Source organism: Camelus ferus, chromosome 7 (genome assembly GCF_009834535.1).
Source record: "Camelus ferus isolate YT-003-E chromosome 7, BCGSAC_Cfer_1.0, whole genome shotgun sequence".
NCBI lineage: Eukaryota > Metazoa > Chordata > Mammalia > Artiodactyla > Camelidae > Camelus > Camelus ferus.
In genome coordinates this window covers 30,168,586-30,194,502 of record NC_045702.1, presented here as the reverse complement: position 1 = coordinate 30,194,502, position 25,917 = coordinate 30,168,586, and the positions used below count along the sequence as shown (strand labels likewise).

The 25,917-nt window shown below is 37.1% G+C and overlaps 1 protein-coding gene across 1 annotated transcript in view; it reads left to right on the top strand.

Annotated features, from left to right (window-relative positions):
* The window catches only part of TES (testin LIM domain protein), a 45,648-nt gene that overhangs the window by 7,681 nt on the left and 12,050 nt on the right, over positions 1–25,917 (top strand). Inside the window, exon 2 of the mRNA XM_032483643.1 lies at positions 17,505–17,590. Coding sequence (XP_032339534.1) covers positions 17,505–17,590 — 86 coding nt within the window. The remainder of the gene's footprint in view (positions 1–17,504; positions 17,591–25,917) is intronic.

The window sequence follows — 25,917 nt, the reverse complement described above, 5'->3', positions numbered from 1 at the left end:
GACATGAGTCAAATAAGCCTAGGCATCATGCATCACTTTCCCTGGTATTTAATTACAGGAAAATGAAAAATAATGGAGCTTTTATTGTCTTTAAAAATTCTCTCTCCTAAAATGAGATGATTCATTTAAAAACTATGTGAGTAGTTTATGTGGAAAGCACTCTGGGTGTATAATATGAACAAAAAGACAAGGTGCCTTGTATTACAGAACTTATACTGTTGAGAGGAATGACAGAGCAAAAAAAAAAAAGTAAATGAAAGTAAATGACAAAATAAATGATAAAAGTAAGCATGACTGATAACTGAGGAAGCTTGATTATACCCATTAGTGAACTCTTTAAAGGTGAGGGGTACACTAGATTTCTAATACAGAACAGGCTGTTTTAGTGGTGATTCTTGGCATTGGTTCCTGGTTTTGCAAACTTTGTAATTAGGACTTATTATTTATCTTAAGTAATGACAAGTGGAAAATAAATGCAAAAGCAGCTTTTATGTATTAGAATGTGAAAAAGCTCGTGAATGGATAAGGCTATAATGGTTATAATCTTACACCTATAAAATCCATAGACAAGTGTTTTTCCTGATTATAAATGCCTTATAAGAGTCATTCCTGTATTGTGTTTACTGTTTTTAGTCATTACTAATTTTTGTTTGGTAACTGCTGTCGTGGTAACTGAATGTATGGCTTTCAAAAATCTGTTTATTAGATCATTGATACTTAGTACATACAGGAAATTATTTTGCTTTTTACAAAGTGATGTTTAGGGACCATCATAAAAATTATGAATTATGAAATCAACTTTTTCAAGGAGAGGAAAATAAAGAAAAGATGAACCAAATTGAAAACAGGTTTTACAACCTCATAGATATTCAGGATTTTAAGGAAAAATAATTTGCTATTTGATAAATGCACCCCTGGTCTTTGGGTAAAATCATGTATTGAAACTTGCGTTAAGCACTATTAGAGAATTAAATTAGAGTTATGCTTTTCAGCTCTCCAGCTCCAGTCTTTGATTCTCCTTTAAAAGAATTCCAGTTATGTTTAATTAGTTTTACGTTTTTTTTCTAAGTACCTGATCTACCTAACTCCCTGCTTAAATAATGGGAAATTAGATGAACGTATACATGACTGTAATTTTCTAATACAAGTTTATGCTATGAGCCTAAAATGACTTTTCAATTACTTTTCTCTTTCTTTCTTCTCAATCAACCACTATAATCACTATTCTTTGCCAGTGACAAAAACATTAAGAAAGAACAGAAAGTGACAGAAGACAAAAAAGAAATTAGGTATAATTTGGGAACAGTGCTGTGGACATATTTTCATGTTTCTGTCACAGTGAGTATATAGCTATAAGAACTAGTTGATTCTAGGTATCACTACTTTTATTTTGGTCATATTCAACAAAGGAGAAGAGCTTAGTTTAGCATTACCAAATTCTCTGATCCTTGGTAGGTGATCTGCCAAGAATGCAGGACTCCTTGGATTTGAGCACAGCTTAAGTGGGGAAATATAGGAGAAGCCAGGCAGTGAGGACAGCTGAGAGCTTATCTACCAAGTGACAGCCAGGCTACTACTAGATAAATACAGTATCTCTGAAATGGTGTATCATCCTGAAATATGAGTGACTCACCCTGTGCTTATTACACTGGCATTCTGACCACCATGCAAATTGTAAAAAGGGGTTTCAGGGTGTCTGCTGCATAGCTTCTTATCAGAACAATGAGCCCAGCAAAAATGAGGCTGAAAGCCTAGCATTGATACCTTGGTGCTGAGTCCATTAATAAGTCTGTAGGCACCATGAGCTTGCCCTTGCTTTATTTGAAGATAAAGTCATGTCATATTTCATTGCAAAATGATCACACAAATGTTAGGTGGATTTTTATTCCTATGAGTGTGACATCATGGAAGTCTTGATAGAATGAGTGATAAAGTAAAGGTAAAGAATCTATTTTCTTTATGGGGTATTGGCTATATAATAAAAATAACTGAGGGTTAAACAAAACAAAGTCACTCTTTGTTTTTCATAGAGAATGTTAAAAAGTCAGTTTAAATGTAAGATTACAGAATCTAAACTCCATTTCTATCAATATCACCTGTTGAGCTTTTCCCCCCTCAAACACTGTGATATCAGCATTAGCGGATAAAGGAAGAAAGGCAGGCAAGCTAGCTAGTGGGCAAGAACAGATACCTAAATTAACTACAGTGCTGGATAGAATGAAATAAGTGCTATAATACGGTGTTGCTCAAAGTATCTATGGTGAGGAACCATTTTTTTCAAAACTCTGAATCTGTCTTGGGCTGGTATTTTTAAGAACACAGTAAAAATGAATTACTAAAAGGAAAAAAAGACACACACAAGGCCCATTTTTAAAAACCTAAGTGCATCAGACAGAATTACTGTCCAATTGCTTAACAATTCCTAATTGCTTTCTCTCAGTTTCTGTTATGTCTCATCACAGACTGGTAACCAAATGTCTGCAGACTGCCACACTTTGAGTAGCACTGCAATAATAGGAATACAGGCAACTCTAGTATTCCCCACATTGTTGGTGGGGGTATGTTCCAGGACCCCCAGTGGATGCCTGAAACCCCAGATAGTGCCAAACACTTATGTCTACTGTTTTTTCCTCTACATATATACCTTTGGTAACGTTTAGTTTATAAACTAGGCACAGGAAGTAAGTAACTAATAATGAAACAGAACAATTGTAACAACAATTGTAACAATATACTGTGCTAGAAGTTTTGTGGATGTGGCCTCTCTCCTTATTCAATTTTTTCAACTTTGCCGGAAATGCGGCAGTGGCTTGTTAACTGGAAGACGCAGCCTCTCCAGTAATTATTGTATTTTTCAGTCCAAACCTGTTCCTGAATGGTGTAACTCATTTTAGGGGATCCCTTGCTGAAGTCTTCATATGGGCCCTGTGCTTTCTGGCACCACATACTGCCATCAATTGGAACCCGTTTTCTGTTCTTATCTCCCATGCACAAATTTAATGTCTTTTCTGTCTTAACTAAGCAATTAGCATGCACTGTGTGGCCATAACTTCTGCAGTTTGAAGTGTGACAGCAACGCTAACATGGATTCCTTTTCCTTCACAATTTCACGGATAGAGGATTCCTAGATCTTAGCAACGTCAGCATATGATATTTTTTCCCATGTGAAATGGAGAACTTCCGCATTTTCACTTAAAGGAAGCACTTTACACCTTCTCTTTGGCATATCTGAATTGCCTGCGCCTCTACTCTTGTGCTTTGGAACCGTTATTAAGTAAAATAAGGGTTACTTGAGAACAAGCCCTGCGATATCTCAACAGTCAATCTGATAATCAAGTTGGCTACTAAGTGACTAACTAACTAGGTAGATAATCTGGACAAAGGGGTAATTCATGTCCAGGGCAGGACACAGTAGAGGCTCCAGATTTCATCATGCTACTCAGAACAAACTTATGAATTGTTTATTTCTGGAATTTTCTGTTTGATATTTTTGGTTGACCATGGGTAACTGAAACTGCAGTAAGTGAAACTATGGATAAGGGGTTACTACTGTGTTATGAAGTCTCAGAGGCAGAAGTAATCAACTTTAATTGAGTGGACTGGGAACAACAACATGGAGGAAACAACATTCAAACTAACCTCCTATAGGATAGATAAAGTTTCAGTAGGCAAAGAAGGCGTTCCAGGAAGAATACATAGCATGAACCAAGAAACATGGCTTGCAAACAGTCAGTAAGCCCTTGGTATTCTGGGCTTGCCTCCAAGCTCTGGGTTGGAAGCACGTTGGCGCCACATATTTTTCATCTTCCTTAGTTCACTGGACACCTTAAGCAAAAGTCTGGAGCAGCAGAGTGCATGAACCACTGCAGGAGCACATTTTAAGCCTCACCTTGTGCCACAGCAGTCACATGTCCAAGCTCAAAGTCAAGAGGAGGAAAAGTCCAGTCTAATGACTATGAGGCAAGGGTGTGGATGTTTAATACTGCAACTGGAAAACGAAGAATTGGGATCATTACTTCAGTCTACCGTGTATTCTATAGTATATATGTATTTTTTTTTAATTTGGGGGTTTAAGTGTACTTTTCTGAAGATCTCTCACGTGTCAAGAATCTTTTCTGAGAAGATATTCTGCATAGTTTCACAGATAACTGATATTTCAAAGCAGGGTAGTCTCTGACCCTTGTGGAAAACTCTGAAGGAAAATTAGCTTTGTAGTATCCCTTACTTGATTTTTAGAGGGTCCTTTTTAAATCCAGTCACTCTTTTGTTAATTTTGAGACCTTTCCAGATTCATCCCAGCCAGGTCAAATGATCTCCTGGTGAAGAAATATAGAACTTATTTCTCAGGAAAATGTCAAGTTGCCAAAGGTTTTTAAGAGGAGTTACAAAATCTGACCTTTTAAATACTGCAACAAATTGAAAATAGAGTCTACAAATATTCAAATGATGCTGTGTGTTCGACTCTGCCAGTGATAGCAGAACAGAAAATTATCCCAAGAGAAATAGGCAGAAATTAATGGTAGAGGGAGGCAAGACAGATTTGTGTGGCCTTAATATCCATATTGCTTTTAAGATGTCACAGGTAAAAACAACAGAGATGTTATTTTTTGGCACTTTTCTCATGGAACAGCTGAAATCAAGCCAGAGGATAGAATCATCCAGTGGACCACTGTTGCCCACTCCCCTGGAAAACAGGGAGTTGAGAAGTGAGCAGAACAGAACTTTCATGGGCTTGAATCCCAGTTTGATACTCCCCTAGAAATTTGGACAAGTTTCTTAGCCTCCTTGGCTTCAGGGAGCTTATCTGTAAAACATGGATAGTACCTCCTTATTGGGTTATTGTGAGATTAAATAAAGTAATGCATGTAAACACTTAGAACAGTGCCTGACATATAGCAAGTACTTGATCAGTGTTATTATTAATGTTCTCTGATTGGTTTTGTTTAGCTAGACCTTAGTATCAATAAGTAAATGTTTGAAGCACCCAAACTGCAGAAAGTTTGATTATCAGCTTTAGAATTCTGGGTTCAGTTCTTAGTCCTGGCACTTACCAGCTGTGTGAATTTGGCAAAATTACTTAACCCTTTAAACCTCAGGATCTTTATCTGAAAATAAGTTACAACTATCTATCTCACAGGGGTATAAGGATAATTGAGGTGAACATTTTAAAGCACAAAGTATGGTGCCTGCACATATAGTAAACAGATGTATCACAATCATTAGCAAGAAATCCAATTTAGAGGGAAGAAAATCCTTTATAGATCTTCAAACCATTTAACGGGCACTTGAACATATCATCAAGAATTTTATGACAGCACACGTTCAGAAAATTATTGATACTTGATGCTTTGTTGGACACAAAGGAATATTTGAAGTTTAATAATTGGGATGTATAAAATTACTGGATTTAATTTTTCCTTTTTGAGGTTGCAGGTTACTGTGATTTTAATTTTTATGGTAAAAATACAAATGTATAAGTACTTGTTTCTAGTACTTAATTTGAGTATGTGTCATGCTAGTCACTGTGGGAATGATTCAAAGCTATACTGATTAGCTTCTCTAAAGGGGGCACTTGATTTAACATTACCAGTTACTCTGGTCCAGTATAGGAAACAGGTATGTTTTCTATAACGGACTCTTCTTCAGTTTTTTTTGGTAAATTGCAAAAATGCCCACAATCTTTGCAGCACCCTCCATTAAGAAATGGAATCTATTTTGCTTCCCTTTGAATCTGGGCTGCCAGTAAACTATGGTAGAAGGGATATGTATGTGTTCCTCTTGAGGCTTGGATCTCAAGAGGGCTTGTTTGCGTCTAACTACTTTCGTGGAACCCTGTCACTGCCGTGTGAACTAGCCTAGCCCAGCCTGCTGGAGGATGAAAGACCACATGGAACAGATGAAACATCTCAGCTGAGGCTTTCCCACACCAGCTGTCCCTAGCTGACCTGAAAAGTGACTGCAGATACAGTGAGCCCAACTCAGACCAGAACCATCCAGCTGAACCCAGCCCAAGGTGCTAAACTGCAGAAGCATGAGCAGAATATCATGATCAGAAACTAGAGATAAATGGTTGTTATTTTAAGCCACTATGAACACTAGACAAATCTAAAATAACATCTGTATACCTTTTGTAGTGAGGAAGTCCTTGGGCTATAGTTTAAATATAGAATAAAAAGCATGTGAATCCAAACCACTTTTTAAATAGATCAAAAATCAAAGGATGAGTCAAGAATTAGTTAAAGCTCTTATGTTTACAGAGCACACCATGAAAACATAATTCATTTTTTCCAGAGTAACGGAAGATATGAAGAGGCTAGATGGTAAGTAAATAAGCATAAAGCATCTGGCAGTAGAATTCCTGCATCTCTCCCCTCCTTTCTCAGTTTCCAAGACCCCTATCTGTGCTATAAGACTTTGGTTTTGTTCTAAGAGCACCTGAATCCCAATTGTGGGCACAAGTGGAAAATGAGAAGATTGTCTTTCTGCACCTTTTACCCTTCAATTTTCTGTGCCTTTTCTCCACGGGGCTTTCTCTCCAGGTTCTCTTGGATGCTCCTGCTTCCCTGGGTGCCTCCTCTTAACAGCTCTGTCAACCATTGCCACAGGCCTTTCCCTCATTCTGGCTCTGAAAGCACCTCCCCTGTCCTCTTTTCCTGCATATGCCCTGATTAGGTAGGCAGTTAGTGGCAGTAAATCACTTAATTGTACAGTCACCCTCCCCGTGCCCTCACCCATCTGTCATAACAGGTTACTCCTACAGAAATACTACTGTGGCTCTTAGGCATGGCAAAAAATGATGGCAATATTCAAATTTGGGGATATACAGTCAATAAAAGCTTCTCAGCACACAGTACTATCTGTGGGATCCACTCTTTAGAGCTAGCTATGGCGGTAGTGACACAAGACCAAATTAGAATTGTTTGTCATGATCTAAATTCTTTTAAGAGACTCCTACAGATGCCTTTTGGAATAGTTTAAAAAATCCCTTTTATAGCTAATAATTGAGAGACTTTGAGGGCTGTGTATAAAAAGCACATGCATTACGGAGTCTTTGCACTGAGCCAAAGCTCAGCCAGTCCTAATTAACAGGCCATTTCCTCAGCAGTCCGAGCTGTTAACTGTGACATTTTTATAGCCTGCATTGTCTTTCTCAAAATACCAGATTTAGGAGGAGGCCCTTTTTGAGTAGAATTCACAGAAGAGGTATTTTATTGGTGATCATCTCAAGTGACTGCCTTTATGTAATTGTTTAAAAATAATTTGACAGTAGTCAGTTGGGAAAATGTTTACAAGGAACCAGCAAACTGAACAGACACAATACACTTCTTTTTATAATTTGCTTACCTAAAATAAGGGCAATCTTTAAAAAAAAAAAAACCTAAATTATTTTATCCCTAATAATATTGTGAGGATACATTAGGTTTTGAGTAAATAAGCAGTACTGAATAGGTAGTTATGAACTGCTAACTGTAAATACTACCTAATTTGAATCAAGTAATTTACACTTTGATATCACAAGGAAATGTTATATATTTTTTTCCTTTACTTTCCACCACCGGGAGTTATGTAATAGAATAAGGTTTATATGAATCTTTTTCCCTTTTTATTCTTTGTTTATTAAGGAGGACTATGGCATATTATTTAAATTGTGAAAAACTTCTATTAAATATACTTTTAGAAATTTCTTGCTAATCAAACCTGATATTTTATAACTCTGGTTTGTGACTGTGTTCTAAAACACAAGTATGTATGTGTATATGTGTGTACACAAGTGTGTATATTTGTTGAGATGGTTATAGAATAAAACTTAAGAGACTAAAAATCATATTCCAACCTGTCTTCTAGAAGACTGTTCCCTGGTCCTGACTGAGGAATAGTTAACAAATTAAGGGGAATAAGAGCATTTATAAGGAAGGAGCAAAGTTTTGTTTTCCTATGCACATTTGGGTGGGAGACATTTAAATATTTGAAATGGAAAAAAAATAAAGGCAAGGGTGGTAGATAAGCATACCCTGTATCGCCTCCCTTTGTAAAGTCTGTCTCATCACAAATCAGTCTTAGCATTTAAAATCAAAATAGAATAGAGATTGTGATGGACAGCCTCTAAGATGGTCTCCATTGATTCCCACTTCCGACAAAGAATACAAACTTGTGGTTGTCAAGGGATGGGGGTGGGAAGGGATAGACTGGGAGTTCCATCTATCTGTCTGTAGATACTGACAGGCATATGTAGAATAGATAAACGAGATTACACGGTATAGCACAGGGAAATATATACAAGATCCCCTTCTCTTGAGTGTGGCCTGGACCTGGTCAGTTGCTGCCAAGGAATGTAACATGGCAGAAGTGGTGATACTCACTTCCAAGATTAAAGACTGCAGCTTCTGCCTTTGGTGCTCTCTGTTGGGATCACTTGCACTGGGAAAAACCAGCTGCCATGTCATAAGGAGCCAGAGACAACTGCAGTCCTGGCTGACCCTAGATTGCAACCTTGTAGGAGGCCTTGAGCCAGCCCACCTAGGTATGGCGCTCTCAGCTGCCTGACTCACAGAAACTATGTGATGATAAATGTTATTTTCAGTCCCTAAATTTTAGGGTAATTTGCAACTAATACAGAGGTTTTCCATTATAAGTCTAGAAATTTAGTGATTCGAAATAAAATTGAAAAGGATTATTGCAGTTTTTGCCTTATTGTATCTCCCCTGGCTACTGCATAAATGTATGGAATCTTCTATATAATATAGTCAATAATTTTCAGTACTAGTGATAAGTCTACATGTTTCAAATAAAGATCTTTCAACTTTGAGATTTAATTTGCTCATTTGTATTTGTATTGTTTCTTTAACAACATTTTTCCTCTTGCTATAACAGAGCTGTTTTGCATCAGGCCCCTTGATATTTACCTTGACCCATGCCCCATTCTTCTGAGGGTCGTCTTGTGTGTGTAAATAACTACTCAGGGTCTTCAGTGCTAATGCAGCTGGTGTGCAGACACTCAGGTTTCTTATAATCAGTCTCAGACTTGTCTAGGAAGGAGGAGCTCCTGACTGGTGATGGATAGGCAGTCTTTCAGAGCAAAATCTATAGTCCTGCCGAAGTTACAGATGAGGAATATTGCACATTTAAAATATTACTTGTCTTCAAAGTCTCATTTTGGAGAGAAAAAAATGGTGACTTTGTAGTTAAGAGCTCAGGATTTGGAGTCAGAAATGCCGAGTTTCAGATCTCAGCTCTGCACTTGGCAGATTGCCTACAAGATAGCTGGTCAGTGTTAGATAAATAACTCAATCTCTCCAAGTCTCAGTGTCCTTATTTGTGAAATAGGAGTGATAACACTTGCCCATGGGCATTAAATGAGATGGTATATGTATTGTGCCTGGCAGGTAGTAATGTCTTAACAAATGGTGGTTGAAGTATTTTTGCTACCACTTCCACCATAGCAGCCACTGGTGCTAATTAAAAAAAAAAAAAGCATAATTAGAATTGCTTCAAGGTATCCTACCAAAACTGAAATTCATTATTGTTTCTTAGGAAAAAAGCAGCAGGATCTACTTTCGAGCTTCGTCAAAAATGTTACCTTATTTATTGAGGTTGTGTAGATGTTTTAGGTAATCTGCCTGCAATTTGATTATATCCCAGACCAAAGTAGACAAATTGCCTTGGTGATTGTCCCTTTGTCACTTACCTAATACTGGTACTGTCTTAAGAAATGTAGGGGAAGATTGGGTGGGAGTTATCTGTTTAATTCATTAAAGTTCCAGGAAGATTGATCGAGTATCTCCAGAATAGAATTTATTATAAACTGCATAGACTGAAAGATCACTTGTTTCCTTTTCTTTCCCAACACAATGATTTGTTAATGATGATTTACTACTATGTGTGAACAAAAAGGTGTCAGTCCATTTGTCTTACAGTAGATTTTATGATATAGATTCACGCAGGGCCTTGGCTTTGTACCTCGCGCACTGAAAAGCTGAAGGGATGTGGAAATGAATCCTAGAATCTGTGAGTTTTCTTCCCACTTGCTTCTGGGTAAGTGGTCTTGACAACTAAAGGCCCTTAATTGATTAGTTTATTCTTGGCTGTAATCCTTTGTTCTCAAGTTAAAAATTATGTTTCTTTCTATTTTAAAAAATTAATTTACTAAATATTTATCTAAACCAGGATCTTTCCATGACCTATGTTTAGTGGTTAAGAAACAGGCATTCTGCAGTGCACCTGACCTTGGGCCACTTAATAGTTTTCTGCCTTAGTTTCTTCATCTGGATGAAAATTCAGATAATAATCAATGGCTTTCATAGGATTGTTATGAAGATAAGGTGAGATGATCCATATAAAAATCTCATAACCATGCCTGACAATATAATTGCTCATAAATACTTGCTGCTGTTATTATCATCATCACCACCCCTACCATCAATTTTTGTTGTTGTTGTTGTTGAAAAACAGTGGGAGTTCCCTGGAGTAAAGGTGCTATGTCATAGATCATTTGATAATTAAAACAAGTATTAAATAGACAAAACTTGTGGCATTTCTATAAATCGCAGGCTCTGCAGCAGGCATCAGGATTTCAAATATGAAGGAAAAACTCAGTCTAGTGGGTAAACTGATGTATAAACAGTTACAGTATAGAAAAAGACTAAATAATAGAATTTGGAGCAAGACCAATTAGAATTCAGAGGAACTCTGCTGAGAATAGTTCAGGAAATGTATCATGGGGTAACTGATACTTGAATTGGGTCTATAGAGAGTAGGATTTTACCAGACAGAGGAGAGAGGAAGTGAGATCCAGGCAAGAGAAAAGCTCCTTTAGAAGGAGAGCAAGGCTGGAGGGGAGGGGTGAGAGGAAGGGAGTCGTAGGAACGAGGGTGGTGCCAGGTCGAAGGGTGCCAGGCCCTTCTCTGCCTGGCTAAGAGCTGTGAAATTCATTGAACTCATTAAAAGCACCTATTGAGGGGGATGCTGTGATCATCCTTGGGTTTTATTAAAATAATTTGGGGAGCAGGACTATGATGTCATACAAAGGGAGTGATCAGTTTGGAGGGTGCGGTGATAAAAGTTTGAACATGAAGAGTGGAGGGATGAGGGAACAAACTGTGTAGTTTCTAGAGAAGAGACCAACAAGACTTAGAATAAAAAGCATGGCATAGACAAGGATAAAGGGGCCTCCTGGTCCTGGTTTGGGTGACTATGTGGGTGGTGATGAATTTTTCTTCATTCTTCCTCATGTATTTCAGACTTAAGTGAGAGATGGAAAGTTTTTGTTCTTATGAGCAAGGAAAAAGATACAGCAATTTTACTAGGAATGATTATAGTAGCTCTTAATCACAATAAATTATTTCTTTGTATTCTTACCTAAAAAACTTGGCAAACTGTGTAAAAGTTGAAGGGTACCTCTGTTTTTATATTTAAGACTCGTTTTCTGTGTAACCTAACCTTTTTTGTGGGGATGGTTACTAAAAATTTTAGTAGATACTGAGAAACAAGCAATGGGCTAAAAATCTAAAACAGTTTAAAATCTTATGTCAGAGATTAATCAAAATATATCATTTTGAGGTAGGGAATACTTCACAGATTTTACCAGGTTTCTAAAAGAGCCTTGTGCTGAGAGGAATTTTTTATTTAGAAATATAGTTCCTTTGTCCAGAATATTCATTTGTGTGAAAAGGATCTAAATGCTTCTTTAAGAGTGTAAAGTGAAGTTATGTGTGTATACATATATGTGTACAGTTAGATGAATAGATGTGCACATGTACAGAGAGAATATATGTGTATTTCATATCATCTACCTTGGTCAGCTTCATTCCAAGATGATTAAAGAAGTCTTAGTAACACTTGCTTATTTAGTAACCACATACGATTTTTTGCTCCAGAGGGAAATTTGGTCATGAAAACAGCATGAATCAGATGATCTCACCGTGAATACTGAATAATATCTTCCAGACCCAAATTGTCTTGAAATCAACTTAGACTATGTTTGAAATACCAGATGTTTCCTACTCTTCTTTCCTTTTTCTTTAAGTTATCTGACATGCAATACCCTTTCCTGTGTCAGAAGGGTCACCTGAAATGTTGCCAACCTATCTGGTTGCCTGAAATTATGAATATGGAGAAATTGATCCCATTCCCATTGCTTACCCTAAAGCAAGCAGGAGATGAAGGATGTTTGAAGGCACAGATCATAGTGCTATAAGTTTAGTATCTGGATCCTATAGTTTTAAAGATACTTAAAAAGTCTTATTTGTCTATGACTAGTATTTCAGGATAAATATTGTACAGTCATTTTAAGTTTTTCAAAGGACCTTGATAGGTATTCCTAAAGCGTGACTGTAGTTTTTCCGAATATAGTCAATCCAAAGGGCCTGTTTTCTTGGACACTGAAGAAGAAAAATTAATCTGTCATATCCTTGTATTGATGCTGGCCAGAATGTGTTACTAAAATTATATGAAGTAGACAGCTTTGGGACTTGTGTGCTTATGAAAAACATGTGTTTTTAGGCACCAAGTGTTGACTCTGCAGGGAATACTGTATCACATTTGCTGTTGAAATAATTATGTGCAACAGAACTGTGTCTTATCCCTCAGAACTTAAATATTTTGTTTCCTGTGTGTACTTTATAAACTACTCTTCCAAACTGAATTCCAAATGATTGTGACCTGTAAGAGCCAATAATATATTAGTTTTCTCAAAAAGTTATTTTCTGTGTTTAAATGTTGAGCAGATGACCATGCTGGATAACAGCTAAGATGAAGTTAATCTGAAATATGATTTTCAGTCATAATTTTAGAATTAAAAGGTGTCTTAGAATTGAACTAGTTCAGTGCCTTCATTATCTGGAAGAAGCCCAGAGAAGAAAAATGACTTCTAAAATCACTGGACTTGGCAGTGACACTTTGGGACCAGATCACAGTTTCCTGACTCTCTTCAAGTGCTCATTCTACATTTTTACCATTCTCTGTTTAGCCATATAATTCTTGATCATTTCCTTAGTACCTGATGTAGCTAATTCTCATGACATGTTATACATAAGAATACATATCTTGGTGTTTATATTAGTCCTGGGATATGAACTTGACTTTCTAAACAGCCAGGCTGCCTTAGCTAAGGAGCTAACACTTTCTGGGTTCCAGTTCCTCTCTATCACCCCTTCCCACACACCCTGGGTATCATTAAATAACACCTTCCCTGTTCTTACCCCTCACCAACAATTCTCCAGTCCAGAAACCTGGGCAGAAACTAACCTATAAGGTCTGGATGTCTAAGAAGTAACAGCCATGGCTCTTGAAGAAAGGAGAAGGACCCTGACCATAGGATGCAGTCTGTGCTGCGGTAAAAGGGAAAAGGAGAAGAATTCTGGGTCCTGGACTTAAGGGAATCCTGAACACAGAGTAAGGAGGAAGATAAATTGGTTGAGCCTTTCAGACGGATGGGGTCCCAGACCCTTGAACTGAGACCAGGAAGGGTTGGGAAATCCCAGCTCCTGTGACCTCTGCCCAAAAGGGTATGGAAATAGGTCCTGAGAAACTGTGCCGGGGGCAGCTCTGGCTCTGAAACTTACTTTACTACAGAGTAGAACTTTCACTTCATTTGATATATATTTAACTTGTGAAACAGGATAGCAAGTACTTAGATGCCTAAATTGGAGTGGGAAGTTGCCTCACACCAGTAGAGATGTCTGCTGGGGTGCAATTTTACCATATAAATTGAACTGAACAGGGTTAGAGAACACATTGCATTCTGGATCATAACTCGGTCTGAAACTAGGCATATCTACAAAACAGGGAAAACGCTGGAGTGAATCACAGATCTCTGTTGTTTGAGTGGTTTTGTGCTTTTATATCTAACAGAGGTTGACAAAAGAAGGTAAGATTATGGAAGAAGTTCCCATCCAGTAAGTGGCATAAGTTAAAGTTCTTCAATGCTAGGTGTCAGGGAGGTTGAGTTTTTATAGCTTCATTTCTAGCTACAAAATCATTTCTCTTAATGAAATTCCCCTAAGGAAAATAGGTTCATTGCCAGTCTGAAACTCTCTAATCACTTTAGCTGCTAACGGTAGTTTTGAAAACTAGGTTCTTTGTTTCTCATGTGTTTATTTTTAATTAGAACTGCTTCTATTGGGTTATAGCAGGAAAGAGTGTATCATATTGCCATGACCTCATTGCACTCTCATTTACTTGTCTCTTTGTGATGTTTTCAGAGTCCCCTCACTCCTTATGTTTGAGCACTTGGGGAGAGGAAAGTGTGTGTGTTTGGAAAGGTGGGAAGGGACATGTTCTTCAGCAGTCATAAACCCAAACTGCTGGAAAGGGCCTGTATGGAGATTAAATTGATCTTCCAGGCAGGCTGACGGGGTGGAAGAACATTGGAGCAGTGCTTCCTGAGCTTTCCAGGGGGGACTGCAGAGCCATTTTCTCAAATTACTGCTGTTCTCAGAGTCGGGTCTCCTGGTCTCCCTGAGTCTCCCCCTGAGGTTTGGCTAGCAGAATTTGAGAGGAGCTCTTGCCCCCCCACCCCCTCCACCCCACTCATTGCTTGCATGGCTTTTCTGTAGAGCTTCCTCCTTACAGTCTCATCTACTCTGGGAACACCTTCTCTGTTAAATCTGGTGGCCTAAGACATAGTGCCAAATGCTTTCGGAGATTTATTTCTTCCTTAGGAAAAGGAAAGAAGAGGACCAGCCTTGTAGAAGACCAAGTGGGTTTTCTCTTCTGTCACCTCTCAAGTGCTCTAAGATGTCCTCAGATCTAACCATCCCTCTTCTGCCATGGGCTTCAAATATGTTGTCCTCTCTGCCTGAATGTACTGCCGCCTCCTCTATACTGAGTTAGATGCTGCTCATCCTTTCTAGCTCAGTTCAAGTATCACTTGTTCAAAAGAGCTTTCCCAACCTCCCTGCCTGATTCAAGGCATCTCTTAATAAAGCTTTCAAAGTCATCTCCATTGAGAGGTGTTGCAGGAGGCTTGAGGCTTGTATTCCTTTTCCTTGAAGCAAAAATGAGCCAGGGAATCTATTTGGAAGACTGAGGGGCTCCTGCTGGACACTCTACAGAGTCTGCCCCAGCAGTACAGTGGAGCACAAAGTCATACACTCAGTTTAGGTTAGCTTGCTGTTGACTAGCTGTGCAACCAGGAGCAAAATCATCTCTCCTCTGGATTTTAGTTTTCTGATCTCTTAAACCAGGGGTATCCCTAGGCCTGTCTAGCACTAAGAATATGTGGTATACTTTAAAAGAGTTAATGTCCAGGAAACATCACTAGTTTTAATAATTCTAATAAATAAACTGATAACTATTTTAAGACGATAAAAAGCAGGTAGGAAAGAACTTGTCTCTTTCCAAGGCTGACTTTGTAAATCAGCAGTGAGCTACACTGAGGCCTTAGTGTAAACTCTGTGCTAACTGAGGTTCTAATTATATTAGCTGAGCTTCCAAGTTTCATTCAGAAATAGAGAATGAAATGGTATTGTTCCAGTATGTTCCTGGTATTTTATTAAGGCCACTGTTGCTCAGACCAGGTAATTCAGATTTGATGGCAGGCAAGAATTTGTTTAGGTGTCCATTTAACTTAGAGGCAAAAGCATAGTTCTCCAAATTACATAAGCCAGTAGTAAATCTTTGCTTCAGGACTTTATACAGACTTATACACACACAAGTTTATGTATGTGTGTACATGTTCTTTGTCATGTGATAAAGTGTATTTCTTACTGTGAATTATATGCAAGAGTGTTTAGAAGCAGCTGACTTACGCTAAGCTATGTGATTAAATCTTAATGTAATCTTAATTTTCATTTGGGATCAGATTTTAGCAGTAGGTGCATGGAACACAGTATGCAAATCTATATACCAGGCAGATTCAGGATTGTTAATTCTCCTGTAATGAAAAACTAGAAAGGGCCTGAAAAAGAATTCACCTTTTTAGATTTGCTGTTCATTTTACTATGTATATCATAATGGAGGAAACTCTTTAATTATGTTCCTTGCAAAAGACAAAGAAACTAAATAGACTGCCTGTCTTCTGCATAACCCACTTTGTTTCCATACTGTGAAATATAATAATCAGTGATTAAGAAATAACTTGATTTTTATAAAAAATTGCATCTAATGTTAAAGTTATACTATTTAGAGAATTTAAATCTTTTGAAAATTGATAATGAAGACATGGCAAATGTGACAAAGTTTAATTAATGCTGGACAGGTTTTTATCACCTTTTGAAAGTATGCTTGAAACAGTCTGACTTAAAAATATTATCGGTTCTCCTAAGGAGCTGGGTGGACCAGCTGGTTTTGAATATGCCCTTAATTATGGTTAGAGTATGTGGTAATTTTCTTCAGAAAAAAAGGAAGGGCTTAATTTAAACTTTAGGGCATGGTCAGGCTGATCTTTCAGGGAACAAGTTACAATGTGGTTTTGATTGTATAGTGACCAACACAACTTGGTAAAGTTACAAAAGGGAGCCATTGAAAGAAAAAACAAAAACAAAAACAAAAACAAAAAACTTTTGACTGGCTTGAACTTTACTCCAGGAGCTAAGCAGTAATAAATTTGTCAGCAGTCACTGATGTGATAATTAAAATACAGAATAACTGAGTCACCGGTGATTTGGCGATATGCTGATACAAAGCCAGTTGATTCTTTTTTACTCTAATATCAGTAGTTGGGTAAAGAGCTTACATTGCCTTCTTGTGTCCTTCCCTCATCTGCACCCCTTCCTATTCTTATTGTCATTCTGAGCAGTTCCCAAGGATTATTGTTTAATATGGTAAAGGAAAAGAATGGTTTTCTATAGTAAGGGCAGTAGTACAACCTCTCCACCCCAAACCCTGGGCATAAGAGCACAGGCCTTGGAGTCAGATCTCTTCTCTACCGCTTATTAACACTTTACTTTTAAGCAAGTTCTGTAACCTCTCTGAATTTCATTTGTCATCTCTAAAATGGAGAATAATATTGCCTACTTTATAAGCATTTTATGAGGTTCTATAAGATTTCAATAAGTGCTTATTTCTATTCCTGGCATTCAGTATGTTTGTTGTTGCTATTATTATTATATTTATCAAAAAATAAAATAATATTTAAATTACATTTCCTGGAATCGTTGGCATATTCCTTGTTTGCCCAAAAATATGTCATTTGGGGCCACGCTTGCTTTTCAAGCTCTGCCTCCTCTGACTGCTCCCTGTGCCAATTGTATACAAGGTATTGTGGCCAAAGAGATAAATTCATGACTTTTTGTGACTTGCAATATTTGTAGTTTTCTATATAGTTGTGTTCTGATGCTTTTCTATTTGTGAAAAAAATATAAATATAAAGTGTGCTGTGTATGTACTTGGAATCACCATATAGTATACCTGGGTGTCATCATTGACTGAAAAAATGTGATACTCATAAAAGATTTGTTTGGAAGTTATATCAACAGGAGTGGTAAATGGAATTTAAGGTGTAATTTATTGAATTTTTTAGATTAAAAAAATGTAATAATAGATCCATGTTGTTTTCTCTTTAACAGATGGGCTTAGGTCATGAGCAAGGATTTGGAGCCCCCTGTTTAAAATGCAAAGAAAAATGTGAGGGATTTGAACTGCACTTCTGGAGGTAATGTTTTGAAAACTACAACCACATTAGTAATTTCTACTTTTTGGCCCTGCTTCCTCAGGCAGTAGAGATCAGCTTATAAGTTATCCAGCATGGTTGCTAAGTGATGGATCTTTTCTATTCTTTTCTAAGAAATAAATAAAAAAATAAAGGTATTCTGACTTCATATCATTATTTTAGCTAATTGAGCCATAGTATCTATATTTAGAATTGTTTATTTGCCATCCTTCAGGTTTACTGTGAGACTAAAATACTGAATGTCTCTTTTCTGAGTGGCAGATAAGTTTGTGGTAATCCTGAAGGACTGTTTATTAATCTCTTATTCCTTTCTTAAAAATTGATAACTTTGCAATCTCATCCGTATACTTGTGATAATAAATATGAATTGAGCATTCGTGTCCTTGTTGTCAGGACACGGACTTGAATCTAGGTCTTTCCAAATTTTCAGCTGTAAATTTACTACTGAAAAACTTTGAAACATTTGAATTTAAAGAAATAATAACTCGGAGGTTAGAGTATAGCTCAGTGGCACGAGGTCCTGGATTCAATCCCCAGTACCTTTATTAAAATAAATAAATAAACGTAATTACCTCCCTCCCGCAAATAAATAAATAGAAGACAAAGCTAAATAGCTTTCATTAAAAAAAAAGAAATAGTAACTCATGGCCATTGTCTTGGTTTGAATCAAGTGCCTATATATGGAGGATGAAGGTTAATGGATGAAAAATGTGAATATTGTAGAGCTCTTATTTGCATGTTTTTAAAAAAGTAATATCATATGTCATATAAACCTAAAATCAGTATTTTAAGCATGTTCTTTTGAAGAACATAAATGTTGTTCATCAGTGGTTGTCAAACCATAATGTTAGTTTATAAGTCTGTTCAAAGTTAGAATTAGCACATTCTTTTTAGAAGGAAAAAAAATGATCAGCTATACATTATTAGGATGGCAGCTGCCTCGTTAGAATCAGTCTCACTTGGGAATCACTTCCGTATCGCATACTTCCATAGGAAGTGCTCTAGAATAACAAATGTCATCAGCTATTGGAGTTGTATACAGTGTAAGTTAAAGGAGAATGCAAACAAAATTTGGGGTATTAGTCTCTTTTAAAGTCTTATTTATTTAGTAAGTTTTAGGGAACAAAGAAAGTTGTTTTAAATACTGAAGGCAACAGAAACCTTAGTCCTTCCCAAATGATGATAGAGTTGTTTATCTGTAGGGAGCTAAATGTTCCAGGGAATTTTAAAATTACAAGACTTTAATAACTTCCTTGTGCTACTCTTCAAGGGATATAGCAATTTGTCAATATGGCTGTTATGTTTTAGAAAGGGAAAGTCACTGGATACAAGATAGTTTTCATGGATTAGAATATTTCAGCTCTTTTTAAAAGTTTTATTTATTTATTTATTTTTTGAACATACGTATTTCAGCTCTTAACGTTAGCACCACTTTCTCTATTGTACTCAGTGGGCTTTGTGAAGAGCTGCACTGCCCTCTGCTGGGCACAGTTCTTACTTTACAGTCTTAAAATGTACTCTTTAGTTTGACTGCGACATTAGCCAGAAACTGCGAATGAGATTTTTAAAGCCCATTCCTAAGTGATCTTTTGTCTAAAACTGAAGGTTAGTTTATAGTAGTTTTTTTTTTTTGCTCTGTATTATCTTTATATTGCAGATAACTATCATCTTATACTTTCAGATAAAAATGTTAGATAAGAGCAGATCTCTATGGTATGAAAACTACTTATTTATTTTAATTTTTCTACAGAGTCTCATCTGTTTACCTGGGTATGATCTGAGACTCTATTAAGAACGATAAAAACCTAGGGTTTTGCCACAGCCTCCAATCTAGCTTGGGTTTATACAGTCTGTCCAGATGATGTTACTTAGTAGTTCTTCCCGACGTGAGTCCAGACACATTTCTCAGAATTTTTGATAATTCCCTGCCCTTTTCACCAGAGCTGGAAGGCTTGAGGCTTGGGGCCTTTGACCTCCATATGAGCCATTTTCAGTACAGTCTTTGAAGTAAAATATTCTAAGCCTGATTGTCCTGAATGTAACTAAGTTTCCAGGTCTGGTCCAGGGCCATAGAACTGCTGATTGAAGTGGATGTGGGGTCCCAGGACCCCTCCTCTTCCATCTTCATGATGACTCTGGACTTCTGAGATCCTGAGGGCTTCATGGATCATACTATGGAAATCAGAGCCTAATTCTTCTTCACTTTTACCAGTCTGGCCTTCTTTGCAGCCCCAAGAATGGTCTTTTGAAAATGGATACTATTATGCAAACTTCCCAATAGCTTAAGAACCTTCAGTGCTTTCCCTCTGGACTTGATGTTAAACCTCAGCATCTGGCTTCTGCTTACTCTTCCAGCCTCCCCTCCCATTTCAAGTACCCTGTGCGTTGACTACTTGGACATATGCTGTTTCCTGAAATTTCTGTGCCTTGTTTCATGTTCCCTTTGCCTGGAAAGACCCTACATCTCACCCTACATCTCACACCTGAAAAAAAGTCCTTCCCATTCTCTTCAAGTCTCTGCTCAAGCACTATCTCTGAGAAGTCTCCTTTGCTCTCTGTGTCAGTCAGCTTGGGCTTCCATGGCAAAATACCATAGACTGGGTGGCTTAAACAACAGAAGTTTATTGTCTTACAGTTCTGGAGGCTAGAAGTCCAAGAAGTCCAGGATCTAAGCATCAGCATGGTTGGCTTCTGGTGATGACCTGCTTCCTGGTTTGCAGATGGCCCCCTTCTAGTGTCTTCACATGTCTTTTCACTGTGTGTGCACATGGAGAGAGAGATCTCTCTCTTCCTCTTCTTATATGGCCACTAGTCCTATCAGATAGGACCCCATCCTTATGATCTCATTTAGCTTTAGCTCCTAAAAGCTCTGTCTCCAAATACAGTCACATTGAGGGTTAGAGCTTCAACATATGAATTTGGGAAGGGACACAATTCAGTCCATAGCACTCACTTTCCCTGCTTCCATACACCCCAGGTAAAGTGATTCCCCTTAACACCTCATACACTTGTAAGGAGCCAGGAAATACTCAGACCTCATTTTCTTCATCACCTGGACCTCTTGCTGGTGCCTTCCATTGCTGGGAATTACGTAGAGCACTGCTGCAGTCCTCAGGGGTCAGTCTCCTAGGACACAGCACAGGGTACTGTGCAGAAGGGTGCACAATGGGTCTAGAGAGTGGAAGAGATCCAACAGGCACGACTGCCTGTTCAAGGTGTGTCTCAGCAATTGTAAAAAGCTGAAGGTGAACTCTTAGACATACGGAAGTTTAGAGTGGAACTCATAAATTAGCTAGCCAAACCTCATTTTACAGATCAAGGGACTAAGACCTGAGGAAGTTAAAAAATGACTTTGAGCGTATTATTTATTAATAAGAAATATAATTTATGAACATCTCCTATGTGTCATACACCAATAAACATTTGTGCTAGTTTGCTGTTGCCACATAACAAATTACTACAAATATAGCGGGTTAAAACAACACCTTTAATTATCTCAACATCCATTTGTGCTTTAGGTGGCCAGGCTTAGCTGGATTCTCTTTTTCAGGTCCCAAAAGACTGAAATTAGAGTTTGACCAGGTGGAGCTCTAATCTGGACACTCATGGGGAGGAGCCTGCTTCCAGGCTCACTTATGTTGGTAGAATTCATTTCCTTGTGGTTGTAGGCCTGAGGTCCCTGTTTCCTTGCTGGCTGTCAGCCAGGTGCTGCTCTCAGCTTCTAGAAGCCACTCACTTTCCTTAGCACACGGTAACCTCTATCTTCTAAGTCAGCAACAGTGTTTAGAATCCTTTCTGCACTTCACATATCTCCGAATTCCTCTTATGCTCCCAACCAGATAAAACTTACTGTTTTTTAAGGGCTCTTGTGATTAGATTGGGCACACGTTAATAATCTCCCTTTTTCCACATAAAGAAACGTAATAGAAATAACATCAGGAGTGAAGGTCATAAGGACCACCTTAAAATTCTGCTTCCCACAGCACTTTATCTACCTGATTGCACCTAATCCTCAAAATACCTTTTGAGGTAAGTGGTAGTATTCCTATTTTATATATGAGACGTCAAAGACTTAGGAAAGTGAAATAACTTACTAAGGCATGGCTTATAGACGGCAGAGCTGGAATTTGGACCCAAAGCTTGCTAAAACCTTGCTTATCACCTTTCTACAGGACAGAACAGAAACTAGAACCCATGTTTACACTCTCCTGCCCAGTGAACTGTGACCTGCACCAGGCTGTCTACCCTACAGTGTGGCACTTTTATGGCACTTTTGTGGCATAGACATCTTTGTGGATAATGATATTTTAACTGTGAGCTCTCCTTTTCTTTAAAGCACCAGTGATTGCAAGACTAGAAGAGAATAAAAGGTCAAGGATGCCTGATACCATAGAAGAACTACTATCTTCTGGGCACACTATAAAGTAATATTTATAGATAACAAATATTATAAAATGCAAGACACAAACCCAAGGTATCAAGGAGTTTACAGACAATTATTCATATTGGAAATAAAACTGGAACCATAGAACATTTATCATATAAGTAGTAGAATTACTCTTTTGTCTTATCTGTGATAAATCCTTCCAATAAAACAGTTGCTTTTTACAAGAAATATGTTACCTGAATATAGCATACATCTGTCCAGAGAATTTCTGATTAGTTTAGAGCTAGCTGAAAACTGAAAATTCCCCACCATAAATGGATTAACGCTTGTGTTGCATTCTATAACAGAGGCCCATGCTTAAGTCCATATATGTATATCCCTATTGTAAAAGGGCAGTTTCCAACCCTTTTAAGCTATTGGTTTGTAGCAGTGCCATGACCATTCCTTTAAATCACTGTGAATGCTGGCGGCATGTCAGAGCACTCCAGTTGCTATTACTTGCCTTGGAAAATTAATAATTTTTACAAATAGTGATGTAAAAATAATTTCTCTTTAGAGGGGATGAGGGGTAGTTTCTTGACTGCTTTCAGCTTGAAACTAAATCTGTCTTCTTTTCTGAGGCAGTGCTTTTGGTAAATTTTGGCACTCTCTTAGACTTAACTCAAGAACTCTGAATTGTAATGTAAAATTTTGAGTATACAGTTCTGATTTGTCATGCATATTAATCTTTGCATGTGTATGTGTTAGCAGCGTTAAACTTTTTTGTACAAAGAGCTTTTAGTACAAATAATCCTGCTTTCCCCACATCTTGGAACTTCCCAGACCACCAGCCTACCCTTGAATCTTTTTTAAAAAGTCATTAAAAGACTATTTTAAACTAACTTAATTCAGAACCCCTCCACCCTGTCTTTTTTTACCCAATACAGCTTTTATTAACATCCCACGGAGAGTTTGGAGAGAATTGCTCTAGGGCAGTTTAGAAGATTTAGGGATATGACAACTGTGCTAAGTATGGGAACTGATTTCCTCTAAAACTGCTATCAAATTGGTATAGCTCAAATATATTTAATAAAAATAAACTATTAAGTCTCCACATATTATCAAAAGTTATGTGTGAATCATCTGAGGAAAGATACTGTACAAACATTACAACACAGCCCCTAGCACTTGGGTCACTGTGCTCCCCTATGCCCTGTTTTTATTTTCGTTTCAGGTTGGTATAAAACCAGTTTTTAAAAGTTCCTTGTTTTCTTAAGAATGATGGAATCTGGGTTATTTTAGGGTGAAATTAAGTATGTGGTAAATGTTCCATTCATTCTCATGCCTTCTCTCAGATACCAAGATAATGGTATCCCTTTCTTCCCAATTCTTCAACAAAATTTCCCTTTTAATAAATTTAAAAATTCTTAAAAGATATTTCTAAAAATAAAAAATGTTGGTATAAATATGGGAGATTCAAATACAAAACACTGCAGACAAAAACCCCCAAAAGAGGATTTTAAACATTTTTTTAAAAACCTAGATAAGTAGTAAATAGGACAGATTGACACAGTGGATAGCTCTTGATTTTATAGGTTTCTTTCTTGCCTAGTGGTTTGCAGCTGTCCCTTTTTATTGTAGAAATGCACCACTAGTGTTAGGGGTCTGGAAGGGATGTGGTCATTCCAGCTGCTTCAGTGATGACAACTCTAACTAAAAGAACCACCCTACCCTTCTTGAGTCACATTCCTGCCAAGTACTCTCTTATTGCAGGTCACCGTGTTGAAGTGAGGATGCAGATGAGGCTTATAATATATTTGTGATTTTAAAGACTGTCATGAATCAATCATAGGTTTTCTCCAATTAGAAAACTGATAATCAGGCATCATCTGACTTCTTTAGTTACTTCTATTTCCCTCATCACTGCTGCTGTTGGTTTTACTTGCTTAATAAAGGTATGCAGGGTGGGTGAAGAGATGGAGAATGTAGATTTTTTCAGAATGTAAATCTTCTAAGAATAGCCAAGACAAATAATAAGAAAAGGTATAGAGATGGCTCTTATGTCATTGGTTAATATACCTTTTAATATATAACATTTTCTAACTATATTTAACCATGCTATAGCTTGTCATAGTTCATGCTTTAGAAAACCAGCAGGCTTTAATCCACTTAATCTTTTACTATTTGTCTTTCAAATTCTAGAGTCTCACTCCCCTCATTTCATGGTGTGCATGTTGTACTGCTCTAGAATTGGATAATAATTTCCAAAGGAAGTTGAGTATTCATCACACCCTTGTAACATTATTACTTCCTTTTTTAGTCAATCACTTTCCTAATTATTAGGATGCATACCATAGTTTACAGCCATATAAGTATCTGTTTATCTATTTTAAGAACTAAGTTCCCACACCACTTCTTTCCCCTCAGGAAGATGTGATTTTAAACTTGATGCAAAAGCAATGTGATCGTTTTATGAATAATCACATTGTTTTTGTTAACTGAAGAACAAGAATGAAGAACATACTGTAGTAGGATAGTACGCTCCTTTCCACTAGCTGGAAGTATGAGATAACCAGATGTCTTTTATAGTTGAACTAGAACATGCAAACTATTCAGTGAATTCTTACCAAATAAAGAATTCTGACCAGTGTGTGCGCAAGGAAAGTCGTTTGCCTCCCCACGCCTCCTGTCTCTGATTGTCTGTCTCTTTCTCTAACTCTTTCAGGGACTGTACAAGTCAGATCTAATGTTTTCAGTTTGCATACCTTGCCTTAAGAAAACAGGACACAAAAAAACTATAATTACTTAATAATTTGTTATTTGACAAAGAGATTTATTTAAGAGTTTTTCCTAATTTTGTATGTAGAGAAATCCAGTGATTTATATTAATTTTAAATCCAGAAAACTTAATAAACTCATATTGATGCTAATACATTTTTAAATGATCAGTCATAGCATTTGTGATTAACAGCAGTTTAGTTTCTTCCTTTCTGATGAATCCTTACAACTTCTATTTCTTTGATCTTACTGCTCTGCCTAGTACCCACAAGACAAAATGAATGAAGTGGTGATGGCAAAGTTGCTTTCTGGCTTCAGATCCTAAAATGAATGTACTACGTATGATGGATGCTGAGTACTTGTGGGATTTTTTTCCCCAGGAAACCCTTCCCTAAAATCCTAATTTCCTTCTACAGCTAAAATTACTTTAATAATGAAAACAGAATAGATGTTGAAATTCATTGAATGCTTTTTGTGGATCTGATGAGAAGCAAACCTTTACTTTATCAGTTTCTGCTATTATCTTTATTTTTCTTCTTTTTACTTTATACTTAGTCTGAATTTTTCCTAGCTTTCTGAGTTAAACACTTAGCTTATTAAAAATCTTTATTCCTTCTAATTTGAGCATACTTTAACTGTAAATTCCCTCCTCAGCATCTTGTTAGTTGTGTTCTACAGGTTTTCAGGAAGTAATAATTTTGTTTTCTTTTTCTCTAAAATGCTTTTTGTTTTAATTTCTGTTGCAATTTTTTTCTTTCAACATTGAATTTTTTAGGAGTCTTTTCTTTTTTAAGTTCTTTATAGTTACTTTTTAGCTGGTGATTTCTAACATAATTGCATTCTGTTCTGATAATGTGGTTGATGATCAGCCCTTGGGCATTTCCTGAGTCTTGCTCTGTGGCATAGAAGGTGTTCGGTTTCCCAGAGTGTTTCAAATACTCACAAAAAGAATGTATGTTCAGTCACTGGATATGATATTTTTATGTGTCTGTTAGGTCAAGCTTGACAATTGTATTATTCAAATCCTTATTCTAATTTTTTGGTCTCACTATAATGATGGGTTTGTCCATTTATTTCTTATAGTTCTGTTACTTTTGCTTATATATGTTGAAGTTAGGTTATTTGACTGTACTAAGTTCAGAATTGTTAAATCATAGAGGTGTTT